Here is a 20885-nt window from a genome sequence, read left to right on the forward strand (position 1 = left end):
ATTATGTTACGTGTGAGAAAGTGGGAGATATCTAAATCACAGAGCATTCGAAACTGAACAGTTTGAGGACCAGCCACTTACAAGAATTTCTAGCCGAGGCATTTATGTCATAATTTTAAATTTACTGGCACATTTGTGTGATGTATCTTAAAGTATAACACACGCAAAAAAAATATCAATATTACATGTGAAAGCGTAGCTTCTATTATAGCGTGTTAATCTTAGAGACCAATATTATATGTGAAAGCTTAGCTTTTCTTGTAGATATACGGTACTGTGTACATTAATGTAAACCGTTAACTTTTCCTCTTGTGTGTTCGCGCTATGTAACCAGTAATCTTGCTATTGGCTGACTATAACACATGTCCTATGCTCTGAATAGCTGCTGTCATCGGCTGGCGAGATCTCATGGCTAGAGATATGACTCGCTTACAAAAGGACACCGCAACCTCGGTTTCAACGCTCCGGAAACTAACGCGCTGTGTTTGGTGCAATTCGAATTTATACTTTCGTAATACGAAATTATGCAGCGTATATGTTGCTGCAAATCAAAGGTCTTTCCAAAACTTCTCTCCTTTTTTTTTTATTAAAAGTCTCTCCAAAACTTCTCTGCTCCGCCTTTTTTTTTTTTTTTTTTTTTTTTTTTTTTTTTTTTTTTTTTTTTTTTTTTTTTATTACGGGCGCCGGACTTTCAGGCAGGTTGCACACGCCCGTATTTTTACAGGCGTCGGCGCCTAAGTGTTAAACTCTCTGTATAACACGTAAGTATTGGGTTACTTTAATGTGGCTCTAGTAAGGAAAAGGGGTGTCGAGTAGGAAAAGGAATGAAAATTGTGGGATGGAATAGGAAAGATTGTGCTGGAGTGGAACATATAGGTGTGGCAAGTAAATGAAGACTAACAGACACACTGAGGCAAAGGTATAGTGGAAAGGGGGAACATCTGAAGTACAAGAGAGAGGTAAAGTGCTAAGTAATGGGTAAAACTAGTAAGTTAGTGCAGAGTACAAAACTAGTAGCTAAAATGTGAGCCTAGAGTGGGGACAGAATGTGGATTGGAATGATAACAGGAGAGAGGCTGAAAGCAGGTAGTGAAGGGGTACTAATGCAGATTTAGTCTGTGAGGATTATTGGAATGGAAGTTATGTTATGGGGAGAGTTCCCATTTGATTAATTAAGAAAAGTGGCCATTATCAGGGAAGGATCCAGAAGGCACAGCATATGAAGTCATTATTGAACTAAGCCACATTGTATTGTGCATCATGCTCAGCAACTGGTTGGTCTGTTTGACCATTGGCAACTGTCTGGTAATGGATACTCATTTGGATGGGTAGTTCTTTTATGGTCATCATATAGAGTTCTTTTATGGTCATCATATAGAGTGCTGTGCAGCGGTCGCAGCAAAGTTAGAATATAATGTGGCAGGTTTCACAGGTAACCCTGTATTTGGGATGGAAATTTAGATGGCAGGTGGCTAAATATCAGTTTGGGAAGGGAGGAGAGGGAGGCTTGTGGGGGTGGATATTTCCCATTTCAGGTTACAGTAAGAGTTTGTCAAAGCCATGGTAGAGAGTGTTATTCGGTTTTTCTAATGTCGACCTGTTTTCAGTGATTAAGTGTAAAGTGATAGGGGAGGGGAGGAGGAATTAGAGATTCAGTTGATTGTAAATGTGTCACCATCTGGTAGCCATACTGTTTCTGAGGGATTCTTCTGTTGTAAATTGGTTGGCAACTGTTGCAGTGGAATTATTGGTGGTGTTTGTCAGGTCAGATGTGAACGGATGTTCTTGTGGAGCCATCACAAAGGTGTTGATACAAGATGATTCATTCGTTCAGATGGGTAAGATGGGGGAAGTTAAGGTTCTGAATGAATGAGAATACTGTGTCCTTGCCTTGGGTCCAGATTAGAAAGATAGTTTCAGTATATCTGATCCACATGATGGGTTTAATATTCTGAGTAACTAGAACGGGTACTAAAAATGTCCATTGCACAGGTTGGCATGCGATCATACGAGGTGTGGCTAGAAAAAAACCGGACTAGTACTGGTGAAACAATAAAACGAATGCAATAAGGCTGAAAGTCGCGTGGCCTGTCACGTGACTCTCGCTCCGCCTACTGCTCGAGTTTCATCTGCCTCCTGCACTCAGTCTGCCCGTGGCGTCTGTTTTAAGTAGTTGACGTTTTGTCTGTGCGTCGGAAAATGTTGAGTGTACAGAAAGAACAGCGTGTTAACATCAAATTTTGTTTCAAACTAGGAAAATCTGCAAGTGAAACGTTTGTAATGTTACAACAAGTGTACGGCAATGATTGTTTATTGCGAACACAAGTGTTTGAGTGGTTTAAACAATTTAAAGATGGCCGCGAAGACACCAGTGATGACACTCGCACTGGCAGACCACTGTCAGCAAAAACTGATGCAAACATTGAAAAAATCGGTAAACTTGTTCGACAAGATCGCCGTTTAACAATCAGAGCAGTGTCTGAGTTAACAGGAGTTGACAAGGAAAGTGTTAGGCAGATTCTTCATGAAAGTTTCAACATGAACAAAGTGTGTTCAAAAATGGTTCCAAAGTGTCTCACAATTGAACAGAAGGAACGCCGAAGAATGATTTGTTCTGACATCCTGGAAAACATTGAAAGTGATCCCACCTTCTTACAAAATGTTATTACTTGCGATGAATCATGGTTTTTTACTTACGATCCCAAAACTAAACGCCAATCGATGCATTGGAAAACTCCTGGTTCTCCACGACAAAAAAAAGCACGAATGTCAAAATCGAAATTCAAGGCAATGATGATTGTTTTTTTTGACATCAAAGGGATTGTGCACATTGACTGGGTACCAGAGGGACAAACAGTGAATCAGCATTACTAGATTAGCGTCCTGGCTACCCTACGTGAGCGAGTACGGAGAAAACGGAAAGATTTGTGGAGAAAAAAGTCATGGATCCTTCACCAAGACAATGCCCTAGCTCACAGTGCGTTGTCAGTGAAGACGTTTTTGGCAAAACACAACATTCCCATCTTAGATCATCCACCCTGCTCACCTGATTTGGCCCCCTGTGACGTTTTTCTTTTCCCTAAAGTCAATTTAGCTTTGAAAGGAACTAGATTTGAGACTGTTGAAGCAGTAAAAGAAAAAGCGACGGAAGTAATGTATGGACTTACCGAAAATGATCTGCAGCATTGCTATGAACACTGGAAAATTCGTATGGAGCGGTGTAGAGACCGAGGAGGAGAGTACATTGAAGGAGATAACATGAAATTGTAAATAATTGTAAATAAATGTTTTTTCCAGCATCAGTCCGGTTTTTTTCTAGCCGCACCTTGTATCATGGATTTTAATTATAGGTGATAACTTGAATAAAGTAGTTGTGGTTGAGGATATAGCCATCATGGTTATGGGGAGGAGATTTTGGCTTTGGAGTCCGTCAGATAGTGGGAGAGGTAATATTCAATGGTGGAGTGATAAGGAGGATTGGAGCAGTTGCTGTAGAGACTGTGGTGTTGACAGTTCCTCCATTCCCTATCCTACTCCATACCTTCCTGCCCCTAGACCAACCTCAGCCTCCAACAGTTCTTCTTTTACCCCACCTTAGCTTAATCATTTTAACCTTTCCTTAACTCTTTCTGTCATTCCACCTTCCTTCTACACTTTTCTTCTCTCCCTGCCTTCTAAAATTATCCTGTCCTGTTCTCTACATAAGTGGCTGCTACTGCCTTTGAATACACACGTTCCACACTGCACCACCCTCCGTGCATCCTGTTTCTCACGCGCGCGTTTGTGTGTGTGTGTGTGTGTGTGTGTGTGTGTGTGTGTGTGTGTGTCAGTCAGTCAGTCAGTCAGTCAGTCAGTCGTACTGCCATACAAACTACCCTGTGAATGTCAGGAAGCTATTCAGGCAGACACTCAAACTGCTCAAAGCTCCGGGGAATTTGGAATGAGTCTGATGATTTTTCGCAAACTGCAAGTCAGTGCATGGATGTATATGCTTATATTCAGTCATGTTTCTCTTCTGTCAGTGAAAAAGAGCAGACTTTGGTTTTGATTTTCAGTTTTCATTATTTTTCTCTGTTTTTGAATTTTTATTCACTGCCCGGGGGGGGGGGGGGGGGGGGGGGCAAGCACCCAGCACCCAGAAGAGGAGGGAGAAACTGAATGAAACGTCATGGGTTGAGAGAGAGTGTGATGTTATTTCAGCAATTAAAAAATTGGATCAGATTTATGCAGAACCTGGCAGTACAAGTCCACATATCAGTGATGTTCCACCATCTCTGGCCTGGATACAAGCACTGATGTGGTTGGGAAGGGTGTTACAAAGAAAGCCATTGTACCCTCTCCTGAAGCTGAACGCAACTGTTTTAACTGTTCCGTGACATCTTGCGTATTGGCACTGTGACGAAGTTGGCATCCGAGCTGGCCTAACCCACATTCTACTGGGAACGAATCTGGGTATCTTGTTGATCACGAGAGTACCTCAATATCAGGCATACAGTTCAAAGGGCTGGAATATACGTGAAAATTTTTTTCTCTCAGACAGTTAAGTACTCTCAGACACTAATTGCAGAATTTTTTACACTAGGAGTAAATTTCCGCTGACAGTTACTGTGTGATAGTTCCTTGTGAATAACTTCTGTAAGAGTCTAAGAGTCTTGTGAGGGCAGATGTTGGAAACATTTACACACAGCAGGGTGACAGTATCTGTGAAAGCTGAGATATCACTCTCCACGAGATTTCTCTGTCATAGTTCCGTGCATGAATGGAGAGGTAGCGATTGAAGAACTTCGGCTTGCAGCTGCATTTTTAATACTTAGCGTGGCAGAGAAACAAAAAATGTAACTGTATTCATGTTGAATAAGAGAGCAGGTTAGGTGGTGGGATGATTTTGGACCTAGCAAGAATCTCGTTGTAGAGCTTGTGATGGAAAAACTACAACAATATCAAAATTTTACAAGAATGACAGTAGTGAAGATGGAAGCAATATGCTTTATAATTGGCCAAAAAATTGCCAGTCTATTGACTATTATGCGTAAATCAGTTAAACACAGACTGCTTGTGACAATAATATTTCTAGCATCAGCTACATATATACTTTTTAATGTTTGGAAAATAACAGTTATGATGAAATAATGTGACACCAGTTTTATCTTGATACCCATAGACGTTCAAAAGTCATATAGTGACAATATTATGAAAAGGATTCACCATGTAGTGGAGGTGTTCCGTCGCAGACAGGCAGAACAAAAAGACTACCAAACAAATAAGTTTTCAGCCAAAAGGCCTTCTTCTGTGTTGCTTGCAGTCTGGCCTCGGCGCGCAGAGACATTGGTCGTGTGTGTGTGTGTGTGTGTGTGTGTGTGTGTGTGTATTTATATTTATCTATCTATTTCAGAAGAGGGCCTTTTGGCCAAAAGCTTACTTGTTAGCAGTCTTTTTGTTGTGCCTGTCTGCATTTCAACATCTCCACTATGTATTGAGCAGCATTCTGCCCTTTCCATAATATTGTCATTATTCCATCCTAGATTTTTCTGTTGTGCAAAAGTCAGATATGATGGATATCTGATAAATAAAGCATTTCCGGACATACATTTATTTGGACATATTTACTGGTATTGATTTAAGGAACCATAAATTCCTGAAAGTATGTTCTTCAGCACCCATATAATAATATAATCCATAAATACTACATCATATAGAATTGTAGATACAGCTGTATTACTTGAAGTAACCCCCTCCCCCCTCCCCCCTGTGGGTCCAGGGGTAAGAATAGTCCCAAGGTATTCCTGCCTGTCGTAAGAGGTGACTAAAAGGAGTCTCTCACATTTTGGCCATTATGTGATGGTCCCCTGTAGGGTTTGACCTCCATTTTTCAAAATTTTTCCGAAGAGTGAGCCAATTGGGGAAGGATGCCTTACATGGTGCATCGTATCCATTGTGCATTGAGACCTTTAGCCCACTTTCTCGTCGTTGCATTGCAGTCCTGCCCACTCTCCATCTCTTGGGCGAGGACACCTTCCTGGGTGCATTTTCCACCATGAACTATGCAGTGTCACTTTCTGTGCTGAAGTTGACCATGGACTTCTTCATACCTCATATCCAGCACAGTAGCCAGTCCATTGTGGTGGGGCCGCCATGTACCCTGTTGGTTGTAGCCCTCTGACAACACAAGGATCACTGTGCTGATGCCAGCTGCTAACTCCCCACGTAGGCCAAGGAGCAGATGCTCATCACCCTGGGGCATCGGGACTCCCGGCAATGGGCATCCTCTCAGGTCGCCTTTGCTGTGGCTAGGTGACACCCGTGTGGAGGGCCCCTAGTCGGAATGGGTGGCACCAGGGCGAGTGACACGCCATGAAGCCTAATACGTCATCTCTTGCTGGTGGTCCGCCGCCAGCAGTCTCTAAGTGGGCAAAGTCTAACTTTAATGCTAAGAAATATGACCCCCAAGTCGTTCCCTTTCTGGCCACACCATGGGAGGAACGCAAGGCTAAGGATGGTAGTGAAGCTTATTCACCCCGGTACCTCATATGTACGAGAGTTGATGGGGAATCTTTCATGTCCATGAAGCCTCAGTTTTTTGTGGAGCATTTGGAGGACAAGTTTGAGGAGGTGGAGGGCTTGTCCAAAATGCGCTCTGGAGCAGTTTTGATAAAAACAGCATCCGCTGCCCAGTCACAGGCATTACTCACTAGTGGCAATTTGGGGGATGTTTCTGTTGCCATCACACCTCATAAGACTTAAATACGGTGCAGGGTATTATATTCCACAGTGACCTTCTTCGCAGTCTGACGATGAGCTGTGCACCAATTTAGAGTGGGGAGGTGTTCATTTCGTCTGGCGCATCCATCGGGGTCCGAGGGATAACCATGTTGCCACTGGTGCCTTCATGTTGGCCCTCAAGGGTGACACATTGCTCGAGAAGGTCAAGATGATGGTCTACCACTGTGATGTCGAGCCTTACATCCCTCCCCCGATGTGGTGCTTTAAGTGCTGGAAGTTTGGCCATATGTCTTCCCGCTGTACTTCCAGCTCCACCTCTCGAGATTGTGGATGTCCATCACATCCCAATACTCCATGCGCCCCACCTCCCATCTGTGTCAACTGCAGAGAGCATCATTCACCTTGCTTGCCAGACTGCAGGATTTTACAGAAAGAGAGGAAAATCATGGAATATAAGACCCTGGACCGACTGACCTACACTGAGGCCAAGAGGAAATTTGAGCGCGTACATCCTGTGGGTATGACCACCTCGTACGCTGGCGCTATGAGAACAGTTCTCGCTCTATCAGTTCCTCGAATTCCTATCACCTATCAGAACTGGGAGACTACATCTGCCCCCCTGATGATGGGGGGCACTTCCGTCCCTGTTGCTCCCGCACCACCTACTTTGGGAGCACACCGCCCTCCCTGCCCCCCCCCCCCCCCCCAACCATTGGGGATTTCAGTCCCCACTTCTGAGCCAGAGAAGTGTAAGGCTTCTTCAGCTCCTCTCTCGCTAGGAAGGGGTCCCTTGGTTCACTCCCTTCCCAGGTTTCTGCTAATGGGAAAGATGACACCTGCCAGCAGCTGAAGAGCCCAAAAGCAGCTGGTCGTAGGGCTTCATGTTCATCCTCAGTCCTGGAGACTGATTCAGTGAAGTCGTCCCAGCTAGGGAAACCCAAGGAACAGCATGACAAATCGAAAAAGAAGGCCCCTAAGAACACGGAACTTGTGGTGGCATCCACACCACAACTACCTAAGCTCTGCATCTGAGGATGGGGTGTAGATTCTGGCATCCACTGAGGACCTGGATCTCGCCGCACTCTCAGACACAATGGATATAGACTGCTCAGGCAAAAAGTCGGTGGTAGCAGGTGACCCTGAGGCATAAACTGCCTCATTGAATGTTCCATGCCTTCCCAGTCTCTCAATGATGTCATCCTCCAGTGGAATTGCAGCAGTTTTTCCACCGCCTGCCTGAGCTACGGCAACTGTTAAGCTTTTGAGCTACGGCAACTGTTAAGCTTTACATCTGCTTTCTGCATTGCCCTCCAGGAAACCTGGTCCCCAGCAAAGCAGTTCTCTGCCCTCTGTGGCTCTAAGGGATATTACAGGAACCGTAGCGACTACAAGGGTGAGTCAAATGAAAACCTTAAATATTTTTTTAAAAGTTATTCATTGTGCAGAAGTGGTACAAAGCTGTATCACTTTTCAAAATAATCTCCGTCACGCTCAGTGTAAGTCCTCGAGCGCTTACAAAGTGCATAAATTTCTTTAGAAAAAAGTTCTTTTGGTAGTCCACCACTCGTGCATCGCGTGGCATAGCTCTTCATCAGAACGGAACTTCTTTCCTCCCATTGTGTCTTTGAGTGGTCCAAACATAATGGAAATCACTTGGGGCAAGGTCTGGTGACTATGGTGGATAGAAAGACACTCAAAATGCAGATTTGTGATTGTTGCAACTGATGTACGGGCAGTGTGAGGCCTTGCATTGTCATGTTGCAAAAGGACACCTGCTGACAGCAATGCACGTCGCTTTGATTTGAGTTCAGGCCGCAGATGATTTTTTAGGAGATCTGTGTATGATGCACTGGTGACAGTGGTCACTCTAGGCATGTAATGCTCCAAAATGACGCCCTTTTTTATCCCAAAAGAGTGTCAGCCTAACCTTACCTGCTGATGGTTCTGTTCGAAACTTCTTTGGTTTTGGTGATAAGGAATGGCGCCATTCCTTGCTCGCTTACTTCGTTTCCAGTTGGTGGAAGTGAACCCAGGTTTCGTCCCCAGTAACAATTCTTGCAAGGAAGCCATCACCTTCTCGATCAAAGCGCCAAAGAAGTTTTTCACAAGAATCAACACATCGTTCTCTCATTTCAGGAGTCAGCTGCCATGGCATCCATCTTGCAGACACTTTGTGAAACTGGAACACATAATGCACAATGTGTGACCCATGACTAATCTGTAAACATGCTGCAATGTCATTCAGTGTCACTCGGCAGTTTTCCTTCACTATGGCTTCAACTGCAGCAATGTTCTGTGGAGTCACAACTCGTTGTGCCTGACCAGGACGAGGAGCATCTTCCACTGAAGTCACACCATTTGCGAACCTCCTACTCCATTCGTAGGCTTACTGCTGTGACAAACATGCATCACCATACTGAACCTTCATTCGTCGATGAATTTCAATAGGTTTCACACCTTCACTAAGCAAAAACCAAATAACAGAATGCTGTTCTTCCCTGTTCCAAGTGACAAGTGGGGTGGCCATCTTTATACTGATACTGCGACAGTATGTGTGCATCTGCACTATGCTGCCACCTACAGGCCATTCTGTAAGCTGTTTGTAGCACACATACCAACTTACAGGATAATGGGGCGAAATTTTGATTTGTTATTACAAATTTAAGGTTGTCATTTGACTCACCCTCGTATAATTGAGTGTCAGGTGGAGTTTGTGTTTATGTCCTAAACTTAGTTTGTAGTGAACCTGTGCCCCTTCAAACCCCCATTGAAGCTGTGGATGTCAGAATACGAACATCACAGGAAATAACTGTCTGCCATGTATTTCTTCCTCCAGATGGTGCAGTACCCCTGAATGTATTAGCTGCACTGATTGATCAACTCCCTAAACCTTTCCTACTTTTGGGAGATTTTAACTCCCATAACCCCTTGTGGGGTGACACCGTGCTTACTGGCCGAGGCAAAAATATCAAAACTTTATTGTCTCAGATCGACTGTTACCTCTTAAATACTGGGGCTGCCACACATTTCAGTGTGGCTCGAGGTAGTTACTCGGCCATTGATTTATCAATTTGCAGCCCAGGACTTCTCCCATCTATCCACTGGAGGGCACATGACGACCTGTGTGGTAGTGACCACTTCCCCATCCTCCTGTCACTGCCCAGCGTCAGGCCCATGGACACCTGCCCAGATGGGCTTTAAACAATGAGAACTAGGAAACTTTCACTTCTGATGTCACCACTGACTCTGCCCCACATGGTAACATTGATGTGATGGTTGAGCAGGTGACTACCACAATCATTTCTGGGGGAGCAAACACAATCTCTCGCTTCACTGTTTAGGGTGCCCCCAGCGAAAGACAGTCCATTGGTGGTTGCCGGAAGCCACTGAGGCAATTACAGAGCGGCGGCAAGTTCTAGAGCGACATAAGCGACACCCTTCCCTAGAGCATCTAATAGCCTCTAAGCGGCTCCGTGCCCATGTACGCCAGGTTATAAAATGACGGAAACAGGAGTGTTGGGAGAGGTATGTGTCGACCATTGGGTGCCATACATCACTTTCCCAAGTCTGGACAAAGATCAGACATCTTTTTGGTTACCAGATCCCAACAGGTGTGCCCGTCATTACCATCAATAGCGTGCTATGGACCGATGCAAATGTGATTGCCAAGCACTTTGCTGAGCACTATGCTCGAACCTCTACGTCAGAGAACTACCCCCCAGCCTTTCGCACCCACAAATGGCGGATGGAAAGGAAAGTCCTCTCGTTCACTATAACCCTATAACACCCCATTTATGGAGTGGGAGCTCCTCAGCGCACTTGCACATTGCCCCAACACAGCTCCTGGGCCAGATCAGATCCACAGTCAGATGACTAAACATATCTCGTCTGACTACAAGTGCCATCTCCTTGTCATCTTCAACCGCATCTGGTGTGATGGTGTCTTTCCATCGCAATGGCAGGAGAGCACCATTGTTCCGGTGCTCAAAACTGGCAGAAACCTGCTTGATGTGGATAGCTATCGGCCCATCAGCCTCACAAACGTTTTTTGTAAGCTGCTGGAATGTATGGTGTGTCGGCAGTTGGGTTGGGTCCTGGAGTCACGACGCCTACTGGATCCCTGTCAGGGCGACTTCCACCAGGGTCGCTCTACCACTGATAATCTTGTGTCCCTCAAGTCTGCCATCCGCACAGCCTTTTCCAGATGCCGGCACCTGGTTGCTGTCTTTTTTTATCTACGCAAAGCGTATGAGAGCACCTGGTGACATCATGTCCTTGGCACATTATACGGGTGGGGTCTCCAATGCCTGCTCCTGATTTTATCCAGAATTTCCTGTTGCTCTGTACTTTCCGTGTCCAAGTTGATGCCTCCCATAGTTGGCTAGCTTCTCCTTTTTTATTCTCATGGTCAGCCAGCCATGGTAATCTGCTTTGTTGTTTTAATCTCCTCATCCCATTTCTTGCGTTTCTGACGTTTTTTTGTCCCCTTTTGTCCATTTACATGTTTGTTGCTTTTCATCGGCAACTCTTGGACACTGTCTGTGAGCTGACTCAGTGCTGTTTTCATGACATATATTACTCGCAAAATCTCTCTGAGACTGAATAACTCTGATGTGTATACCTAGCTATAGAGACAAGTGCCGTGTGTAGACGAACATTATCCTGTTGAAAAATGGCACCACAATTCAGTCACACAAGAAGTAACACGTGAGGATACAGGATGTCTGTGACATACTGTTGTGCCATCAGAACTCCCTCAGTCACTAACTGCAGTGACCTGAAGTCATACCTGAAGGCTCCCCACACCGTGACTTGAGAAGTAACTTCGCTGTGCCTCTCTGAAACATTGAAAGGATGAGACTTCTCTCCATGTTGCCACCATGCTTGCCAAAGGTGTTTATCCGAGGTAGGGCAGAACTGCAATTCATCGCTGAACACAGTGCGATGTCATTTGTCAGCAGTCCATGCTTTCTGGTCATGGCACAACTCCATATCCAGTCACTGTGTAGAGGCATTAACATCAGCCTGTGCATGTCTAGTCAGGTTGCTGCTAATCTCTGAACAATTGTGTGGGATGACACAGAATGTTGCAGGGAGTCCATTACTGGTTCTCGGATGGCATTTGCAGGTGTGAAGGGGTTGCAATGTGCTTTTGCACAGTCTGGTGATCCTCCTTTGTTGTGCTCAGACATAATCGACCAGAATGTTGACAATGAGTGTGTCGGCCCTCATGTTTTCATACAGTCCAACAATGGGCCACTGTCACATCTGAATGCTCGACAAATCTGGATATTGCATAATTCAACCAGTCAGCCAAATGAAGACTCATAATGAGGCACCTTTCATATTCTGTCTCGCACGAATCCGCAGCATCTCCACGTCTTTCACAGTGATCACTCCCCTGGCATCTGAAGCCATTCGTGCCCTTTCTATACGCTACCGAATGTGATAATGGCACTAAACACGAACAACACTAATTCTCTGTGTGGCCGTTCTACCTGTAAAGTTACAGTGATATTCGCCCATGTCATTTAGGTGCTTCACTTTTTTTTGTCCGGCAGTACATATAAATCCACTTTTTGCAAAATGCAAATGATTTTCTGCCACCCGTATGTTTGTCATTTTTATCACAAATTTACACAGTCTCCTTTATTAAATTGTGTATCAAACAATGGAAAATCCAGGATGGAATAAGAACAATATTATGAAAAGGATAGGGCACTACTCACAATATAAAGTAGATGTTGGTCAAAGAAAAGCACAACAAAAAGACTGTTATACATTTGAGCTTTTGGTCGAAAGACCTTCTTCTAAAGTAGAAAACACATCTTCATATAAGCACAACTCAGAAACACATGACCACTGTCTCTGGCCACTGAGGTCTATATCCAGATCATTATATTGCTAATGAGATTGTGGAAAAATTAGGCATATAGGAAAACAGAAACAGGAATTCTGAGTACAAGCCTCAAATGCAGTATAATACTACAGTGAAATTTGAACTATGTATTACCATGTTATTGAATGAATTAGTGAAACCACAAAGTTCTTCCATTTTCATTGTGTGTTCTTTTATTCTTCCTTTCCCCTGTAATCAGTTTTAGCAACTGTTTTCATGAAAATATAATATTTTGCTAATGATTAACTTTGAAATTGAATTAGGGGCCACTTGCAATTTCTGTTTACTTATTTGAGATTATATGCCTTTGCAGGTCACCAGGAAGACGTAAACGTAGAGAGCGCTCACCTACTCCAAAACCTACGAAGCTGCATATTGGTCGACTTACAAGAAATGTGACAAGGGAGCATATCTATGAAATATTTCAGGCGTTTGGAAATGTAAAAAGTGTGGAATTTCCAATGGATAGACTGCACCCCGGGTGTGGTAGGGGGTTTGCATATGTTGAATATGCAACACCTGCTGAGGCTGAAAGTGCAATGAAGCATATGGTTGGTGGTAAGTAAACTTCTCTCTCTCTCTCTCTCTCTCTCTCTCTCTCTCTCTCACACACACACACACACGCACACACACACACACACACACACACACACAGAGAGAGAGAGAGAGAGAGAGAGAGAGAGAGAGAGAGAGAGAGAGAGAGTGAGTGTTGGTAATACCACAGTATATTAAAAATCTAACAGTAATTCCATCAAGGCCTGGTGCCTTGTTCACTTAAAGTAGTCGTAACTGTGTTTCAGTACCAAGGATGATTATTTACATATCTCTTATAGTGTGTGTGTGTCTCACACACCTTGATATTCACATAGCCTCATGTGCGAATATAATGTAAATGTATACTGTAAAAATTCATCTTCACATTTCACATATTCAACAGCAGACTGACACAAGAAATTGGATGGAAAGTTTCAGTCTGTTCATTAGTTTTATATAGAAACAGAACTTCTAAGTGTTTTCTGTTAGATCTTTCATCAGGATCTGACTGTGGAAGTCGTTGGGTTCATGCATAGCTTTTCTTACAGATGCATGCATTTCCATTAAGTCTTCTCTGTCAGTACCACTACATTCTCATTTGTAGCTGTCTTGGTCTTTTCAACATTCTCCAAATGTAGTTATGATGTCTTTGAGCTTTAACCATAAATGAAGGGAAGTCCTCAGGATCATTACACACATCTTCAAAATTCTTCGATAGCCAATGTTTTGACCCCACTTTTGGGGTCTTTCTCAGGAATCTTCAGTTGTTGGCCTGTGACTGATGAAAACCAGTGCTGTGCTCACTTATAAAAGAATATTTTCTACACTTGTCCCAAAGAGCTACTATTGGTAAGCCATCATCATTGGATAAGTTGTGATAACTCGTGGTAAAGGAGAGCAGGTATGTTTACAAAAATATTTTTGTCATGCTACCAAGATTGCTTCCTGGTAACTGTTTGTTATTCTTTGCACACTGTGGCTGTGTTATTCTTTGCGCACTGTGGCTTGGTAATTATTTTCTATGAATCTGAAAGCCTATAGCTGTCACCTCTATTCAAATTATATTCATTCTTACAGATCTCAGCTGCATCTCTGACTTTCCTCCTATAAATGTTGTATTCTTTGGCAAGCATTCATACGTTATTAAAATCTTGACCCTGGTTGCAGCTCTTGTTGGTATTTCACAACAGTAGATATACTTTTTGTTTTAATCACATATAGCATTCATTGTCTTTAATAATTTTTTAAATTGTTCTCCCAGTTTTGCTTATACACTAGGGGTAGTTAATCTTTCGTACCTACCGCCCACTTTTGTATCTCTGTTAGTACTAAAATTTTCTAACCACCCACCAGTTCTATAGTAATGGTGTCTTTTAAAGTAGGGGAGTAACTTTACATTATAAAATTTATAAAGAGAAGTTGCAGCTAGTTAAAGCATATAATAATTACATACCAAATACTTTATATCAAAAACGTAAAGAAAGTATCTTTAACTGCCTACCACATACCCTGAAAGCTGGAATGCCATTAGTGGGCAGTAGGGACCAGGTCGACTACCACTGCTATACACAGTCTGCCGCAGCTATGTGTCACTTCATAGAATCCTACAGTGGGGAGGTGACCAGGTGCATCTATTGTAGGTTAGAGAAAAGTCATATTTTGTATTAACTGAAAAATGTATTTTTTCAAAATGGCATCTGTAATGCAGGTGCATTCTAAGCAAAGAGCTGTCATTGAGTTTCTTTCAGTGGAAATCCAGAGGATCACAGATATTCATAGGTGCTTGCAGAATGTCTACGGAGGCCTCGCAGTGAAGAAAAGCACAGTGAGTCATTGTGTGAGGAGTCTGTCATCATCACAACAAGATCATGCAAACCTGTCTGATCTTCCGCATGCTGGGTGGCTCCTGCTATGTTGAAATGTGCAGATACACTCATTTGAAGCAATCGATGTATCACAATCAAACCCTCATTGCACAGCTGGACATCTCTTGGTAGTACTGACACACTCGTCCACCTATTGGGCTACTCAAAGGTGTGTGCCTGCTGAGTTCCTTGCTGCCGGACAGAAGAGTTGGGGTTGTTTGGAGGAGGAGACCAGACAGCAAGGTCATCGGTCTCATTGGATTAGGGAAGGACGGGGAAGGAAGTCGGCCGTGCCCTTTCAGAGGAACCATCCCGGCATTTGTCTGGAACGATTTAGGGAAATCACAGAAAACCTAAATCTGGATGGCTGGACGCGGGATTGAACCGTCGTCCTCCAAAATGCGAGTCCAGTGTGCTAGCCACTGTGCCACCTTGCTCGGTTTTAAACAGAAGACCATAAAGGGCAACAAAGGACCATCTGTGCAGAATTTCTTGCACATTACAAGGCTAACAATGACAATTTTTTACTGTGCAACTTCACAGGCGATGAAACGTGGGTTCATCACTTCAAACCGGAAACAAAATGGCAGTCTGTGTTGTGACGTCCACACCACCTTTCTTCCGAAGAAAAAGTTCAAAACTGCACCCTCAGTTGGTAAAGTCATGACAACAGTCTACTGGGACTCTGAAGGGGTTATTGTATTTGATGTTTGCTCTCCTGGAGCAACAATTAACTCAGAAGTGTATTGTGCTACCCTCAGGAAATTGCAGAAACAACTTCAGCATGTTTGTCCTCACAAAAATGCAAACAAACTGATTCTTCTCTGTGACAATGCAATGCCTCACACAAGTTTACGCAACTGAGAGGAGCTCACAAAACTTCGTATCACTGTTCTTCCTTATCCAACCTGCAGCCCGGATCTCACATCTTCCGACTTACACCTGTTTGGCCCAATGAAGGATGCACTCCGTCAGAAGTAAGTTATTAATGCAGCAAGCTGTTGGCTCCGTTGTTGACCAATAGAGTATTACCGTGCAGACATACAGGGCCTCCCAGTAAGGTGGTGTAAGGCCGTCACATTGAACAGAAATTATGTTGAAAAATAGGGTTTTGTAGTGAAAAGAGTGGAGAATAATATGGTGTATTGGAATCCTGAATAAAAACAACCTGCTTTCAGAAAAAAGTGTTGCATTACTTATTGAACACCCCTCATATTTTTCTACCGTTCCGCTCTCGAACAGAACGTGGGGGAAGACAGTCACTTAAATCTTCCTGTGTGAGTGCCAATTTTTCTTATTTTATCATTAAGATCATTTCTCTCTATGTAGGAGGGCACCAACAAAATATTTTCATGGTCTGAGGAGAAAGTTGTTGATTGAAATTTCATAAGAAGACACTGCTGTGACGAGAAATGCCTCTGTTTTAATGATTGCCATCCCATTTTGCATATCTTATGCATGGCACTCTCTCCCCTATTTCATGACAATACAAAATGAGCTGCCCTTCTTAGCACTTTTTCTATGTCCTCCATCAATCCTAACTGATGCAGATCCCACACCGCACAGCAGTTCTTCAGAAGAGGGCAGACAAGCACAGTGAAAGCAGTCTCTGTAGTAGCCTTGTTGCATTTTCTAAGTGTTCTACCAATAATTTGGTTCACTTCCCCTCCCCCCCCCCCCCCCCCTCCTGCCTCCCAACATTATCTTAGTGATTGTCCCAATGCTATCTAAGAAACTCTGGATCTGGAATCTCTGGATCTCTTCTTTACTGTGCAGCCATATAGCAAAATGTGTCATCCACAATAAGGCTAAAGTAATACATTACTTAATGCTCGCTGTTCAATATGCCTCATAAAATAGTTTTCTTCAGTCACAATAGAAACACTCGTGCCTGGTGATCTGCATAGAACAGCGAAGCTGTGTAAATCACAAGATGAAGTGGGGAAGGCTAGCACGAAATACCCGATTGAGACAACCCACCCAGCAAGTAGAGTGCCAATGTAGATTCGTAGAAGAACTAAAAACAAGAAACAAGTAGAAGTTGTCATGAACCAAATCCCTAGTACCGAGAGGGAACTCTGAAACTGTAGTTGAAGGTAGTAACGCAAGATAGTCATAGTTTTTCTGTTATGGCACATCATCAGTAGCTTCATAGATAGCAAGTGACAGGTTGGTGAGCTGCACAATACTTTAAAGCCATTTGCCAGATACCATACATCAGTATCTGCTCTATCTAGCAAGCCCAGTTTACCTACTACTGGTGCACCACACGGACCTGATCTGAAGGCACTCAACGAAAGTCTCTGCCTGCTAGTCAGTATAACCATTGTAGACATTAAAACTATTATCCTGCATAATTTTACCCAGTAACTCAATTTGTGTGGAACAAATGCAGGAAAACTTCCTTTTATAAGAGAATACAACACTAGTTTTCAGCAGCGTTCACCCAACCATTGGACACCTAAAGATTCCTGAAGAAGATCCCAGCAGAGTAACTGAAATGCTGAATATTAATGGAACAGCTTGAAGGGGAATATGATGCAGACTTATAACTAGAAGATTCTAGATTCAGTAACAAAGATCACAAAAGCATGCAGACTTACATCGAACTGCAGTTGTTGTCCATTTGTCAGATTTGCACTAAACGTTGGTCTGCTAAGTAGTTTGATTGTTTTACCTTTGGCTACCATAGTCCATGGAATAACATCAGGATCAATAATAGTTTTCTCATTGGTAACACTCTCTTAAAGTTGTAGTCTTGTTTTTAGCCAGGAGGCATGAAATGTTTCTTAAGTGGCTCTTTCATGCTCAATATTATTGAAACAATAATATTGCATGAGGGTTATTTTTTTTCTTGATTGTTTGTGAAATGGAAACCACAATGAAAATAATTTTTTATTTTATTTTATTTGAAAGATTTAGCTACATCTTCTATCTGCTTCTGTACACAGTTGCCAGTCTGATTTGGACATTTGTTGTAGTGTGGTACCAACTTTCCAATACCTAGAAGGCAGCCACCTGTTATTTCCACCAATTTCCTTTGCTGGTCTGTAGCTCACTGTCTATGCCAAAATTATGTCCTCATAGCCAGCAGTTCATGTGAGCAAAAGAGATGAAAATCACAGGAAGCCATATCCAGTCTGTGTGGTTGGTAACCAAACACTTCCTGTCAAAAACACTACAGGAGTGTCTTTGTTGGCAGCCACGTGTTTCCTTTGCTGGCCTGTAGCTCACTGTCTGTGCCAAAATTATGTCCTCATAGCCAGCAGGTCATGTGAGCAAAAGAGATGAAAATCACAGGAAGCCATATCCAGTCTGTGTGGTTGGTAACCAAACACTTCTTGTCAAAAACACTACAGGAGTGTTTTTGTTTTACCTGCAATATGTGGCTGGAAATGCTCATGAAACAGTAAACTCAGGACAGTTACATTATGTGGGCTGCATGAAATCAGACGAAACACCTCAAGAAGACTTCACACGTGACAGGAGAGACTATTTTCTAGGTATCTTTATGTGTTCACTTTGCAGCCACAACTGAAAAGTGTGATGTGACACGATTGACAGGTATACTAGAGCTATTGCACAACACAACTCCACAAAGCTTTGACAGTATTTTCACTGTAGTTTTAATTTCTCGACTGATTGGAGGCTGAAAAGAAACTATCTTCTTATGTCTGGAAGCATCAGTCAGAACTCTGCCATCATAGTGAACATATTGGCACTCAGCAATGTGGAACGTGTATGTATTGTGATTGAACTGCTTGCCTTGCCAAACATGAGCAGAAATTATGCAGAATGGGCGAAGAAACAAATCTGAAAAGATGCAAGTCAAGCAGCATAAATTTGCGAATCATGACACCAACTATTTACAAACTAAATAAGTGAACTGTGTAATTTACATGTTGTGTGTTCTATGTATTTCTCTAATGTAACAACTATTGCAGATGGAATAAAACTGTTATATACTAATTAGTGATAGAAAGCCTGCATGATCTTATGTCTGTACTCTGAAAACTTCTGCAAGAAAAATAAACATGTACGCTCAATGGGTGGCCGACCTGATGTTATTTGTCAGTTCTGAGAACTTAGAAGTAAAATAACCATGTCTGCTTACTGCCATGATATTCAGTTTCCTCTGCTGTTGTGAACAATGAGGTATCTGGTGTTTCCTGATCACTCAGGTATTTCATTTTTCAAAGTACAGCATGGTGCTTTTATGCAGGGTGCTCTAAATTTCCCCTTACAAACTTCTAGCACATGGGGGTTTTTTAGGTTAGAGAATCCCCTCCCTAGGCCCGACGAGACGCCTCCTGAGACGCGGCAAGGTAGGAGTAGGCAAAATGCAACAGGGAATAACAATATTAATGTGCTAATAGTAAACTGCAGGAGCGTCTATAGAAAGGTCCCAGAACTGCTCTCATTAATAAACTGTCACAATGCCCATATAGTACTAGGGACAGAAAGTTGGCTGAAACCAGACGTAAACAGTAATGAAATCCTAAACTCAGATTGGAATGTATACCGTAGAGACAGGCTGAACAGTGAAGGGGGAGGCGTGTTTATAGCGATAAGAAGTGCAATAGTATCGAAGGAAATTGACGGAGATCCGAAATGTGAAATGATTTGGGTGAAGGTCACGGTTAAAGCAGGCTCAGACATGGTAATTGGATGTCTCTATAGGCCCCCTGGCTCAACAGCTGTTGTGGCTGAGCACCTGAAGGATAATTTGGAAAATATTTCGAGTAGATTTCCCCATCATGTTATAGTTCTGGGTGGAGATTTTAATTTGCCAGATATAGACTGGGAGACTCAAACGTTCATAACGGGTGGCAGGGACAAAGAATCCTGTGAAATTTTTTTAAGTGCTTTATCTGAAAACTACCTTGAGCAGTTAAACAGAGAACCGACTCGTGGGGATAACATATTAGACCTTCTGGTGACAAACAGACCCGAACTATTTGAAAAAGTTAACGCAGAACAGGGAATCAGCGATCATAAAGCGGTTACGGCATCGATGATTTCAGCCGTAAATAGGAATATTAAAAAGGGTAGGAAGATTTTTCTGTTTAGAAAAAGTGACAAAAAGCAGATTTCAGAGTACCTGTTGGCTCAACACAAAAGTTTTGTCTCAAGTACAGATAGTGTTGAGGATCAGTGGACAAAGTTCAAAACCGTCGTACATTATGCGTTAGATGAGTATGTGCCAAGCAAGATCGTAAGAGATGGAAAAGAGCCACAGTGGTACAACAACCGAGTTAGAAAACTGCTGCGGAAGCAAAGGGAACTTCACAGCAAACATAAACATAGCCAAAGCCTTGCAGACAAACAAAAATTACGCGAAGCGAAATGTAGTATGAGGAGGGCTATGCGAGAGGCGTTCAATGAATTCGAAAGTAAAGTTCTATGTACTGACTTGGCAGAAAATCCTAAGAAATTTTGGTCTTATGTCAAAGCGGTAGGTGGATCAAAACAAAATGTCCAGACACTCTGTGACCAAAATGGTACTGAAACAGAGGATGACAGAATAAAGGCCGAAATACTAAATGTCTTTTTCCAAAGTTGTTTCACAGAGGAAGATTGCACTGTAGTTCCTTCTCTAGATTGTCGCACAGATGACAAAATGGTAGATATCGAAATAGACGACAGAGGGATAGAGAAACAATTAAAATCGCTCAAAAGAGGAAAGGCCCCTGGACCTGATGGGATACCAGTTCAATTTTACACAGAGTACGCGAAGGAACTTGCCCCCCTTCTTGCAGCGGTGTACCGTAGGTCTCTAGAAGAGCGTAGCGTTCCAAAGGATTGGAAAAGGGCACAGGTCATCCCTGTTTTCAAGAAGGGACGTCGAACAGATGTGCAGAACTATA

General features: G+C 43.0%; 1 protein-coding gene across 1 annotated transcript in view; it reads left to right on the forward strand.

Moving 5' to 3' along the window:
* LOC126183714 (RNA-binding protein with serine-rich domain 1-like) overlaps window positions 1-20885 on the forward strand; it is a 105489-nt gene that overhangs the window by 75122 nt on the left and 9482 nt on the right. Inside the window, exon 7 of the mRNA XM_049925901.1 lies at window positions 12933-13177. Coding sequence (XP_049781858.1) covers window positions 12933-13177 — 245 coding nt within the window. The remainder of the gene's footprint in view (window positions 1-12932; window positions 13178-20885) is intronic.

The sequence above is a fragment of the Schistocerca cancellata genome, chromosome 4 (genome assembly GCF_023864275.1).
Source record: "Schistocerca cancellata isolate TAMUIC-IGC-003103 chromosome 4, iqSchCanc2.1, whole genome shotgun sequence".
NCBI lineage: Eukaryota > Metazoa > Arthropoda > Insecta > Orthoptera > Acrididae > Schistocerca > Schistocerca cancellata.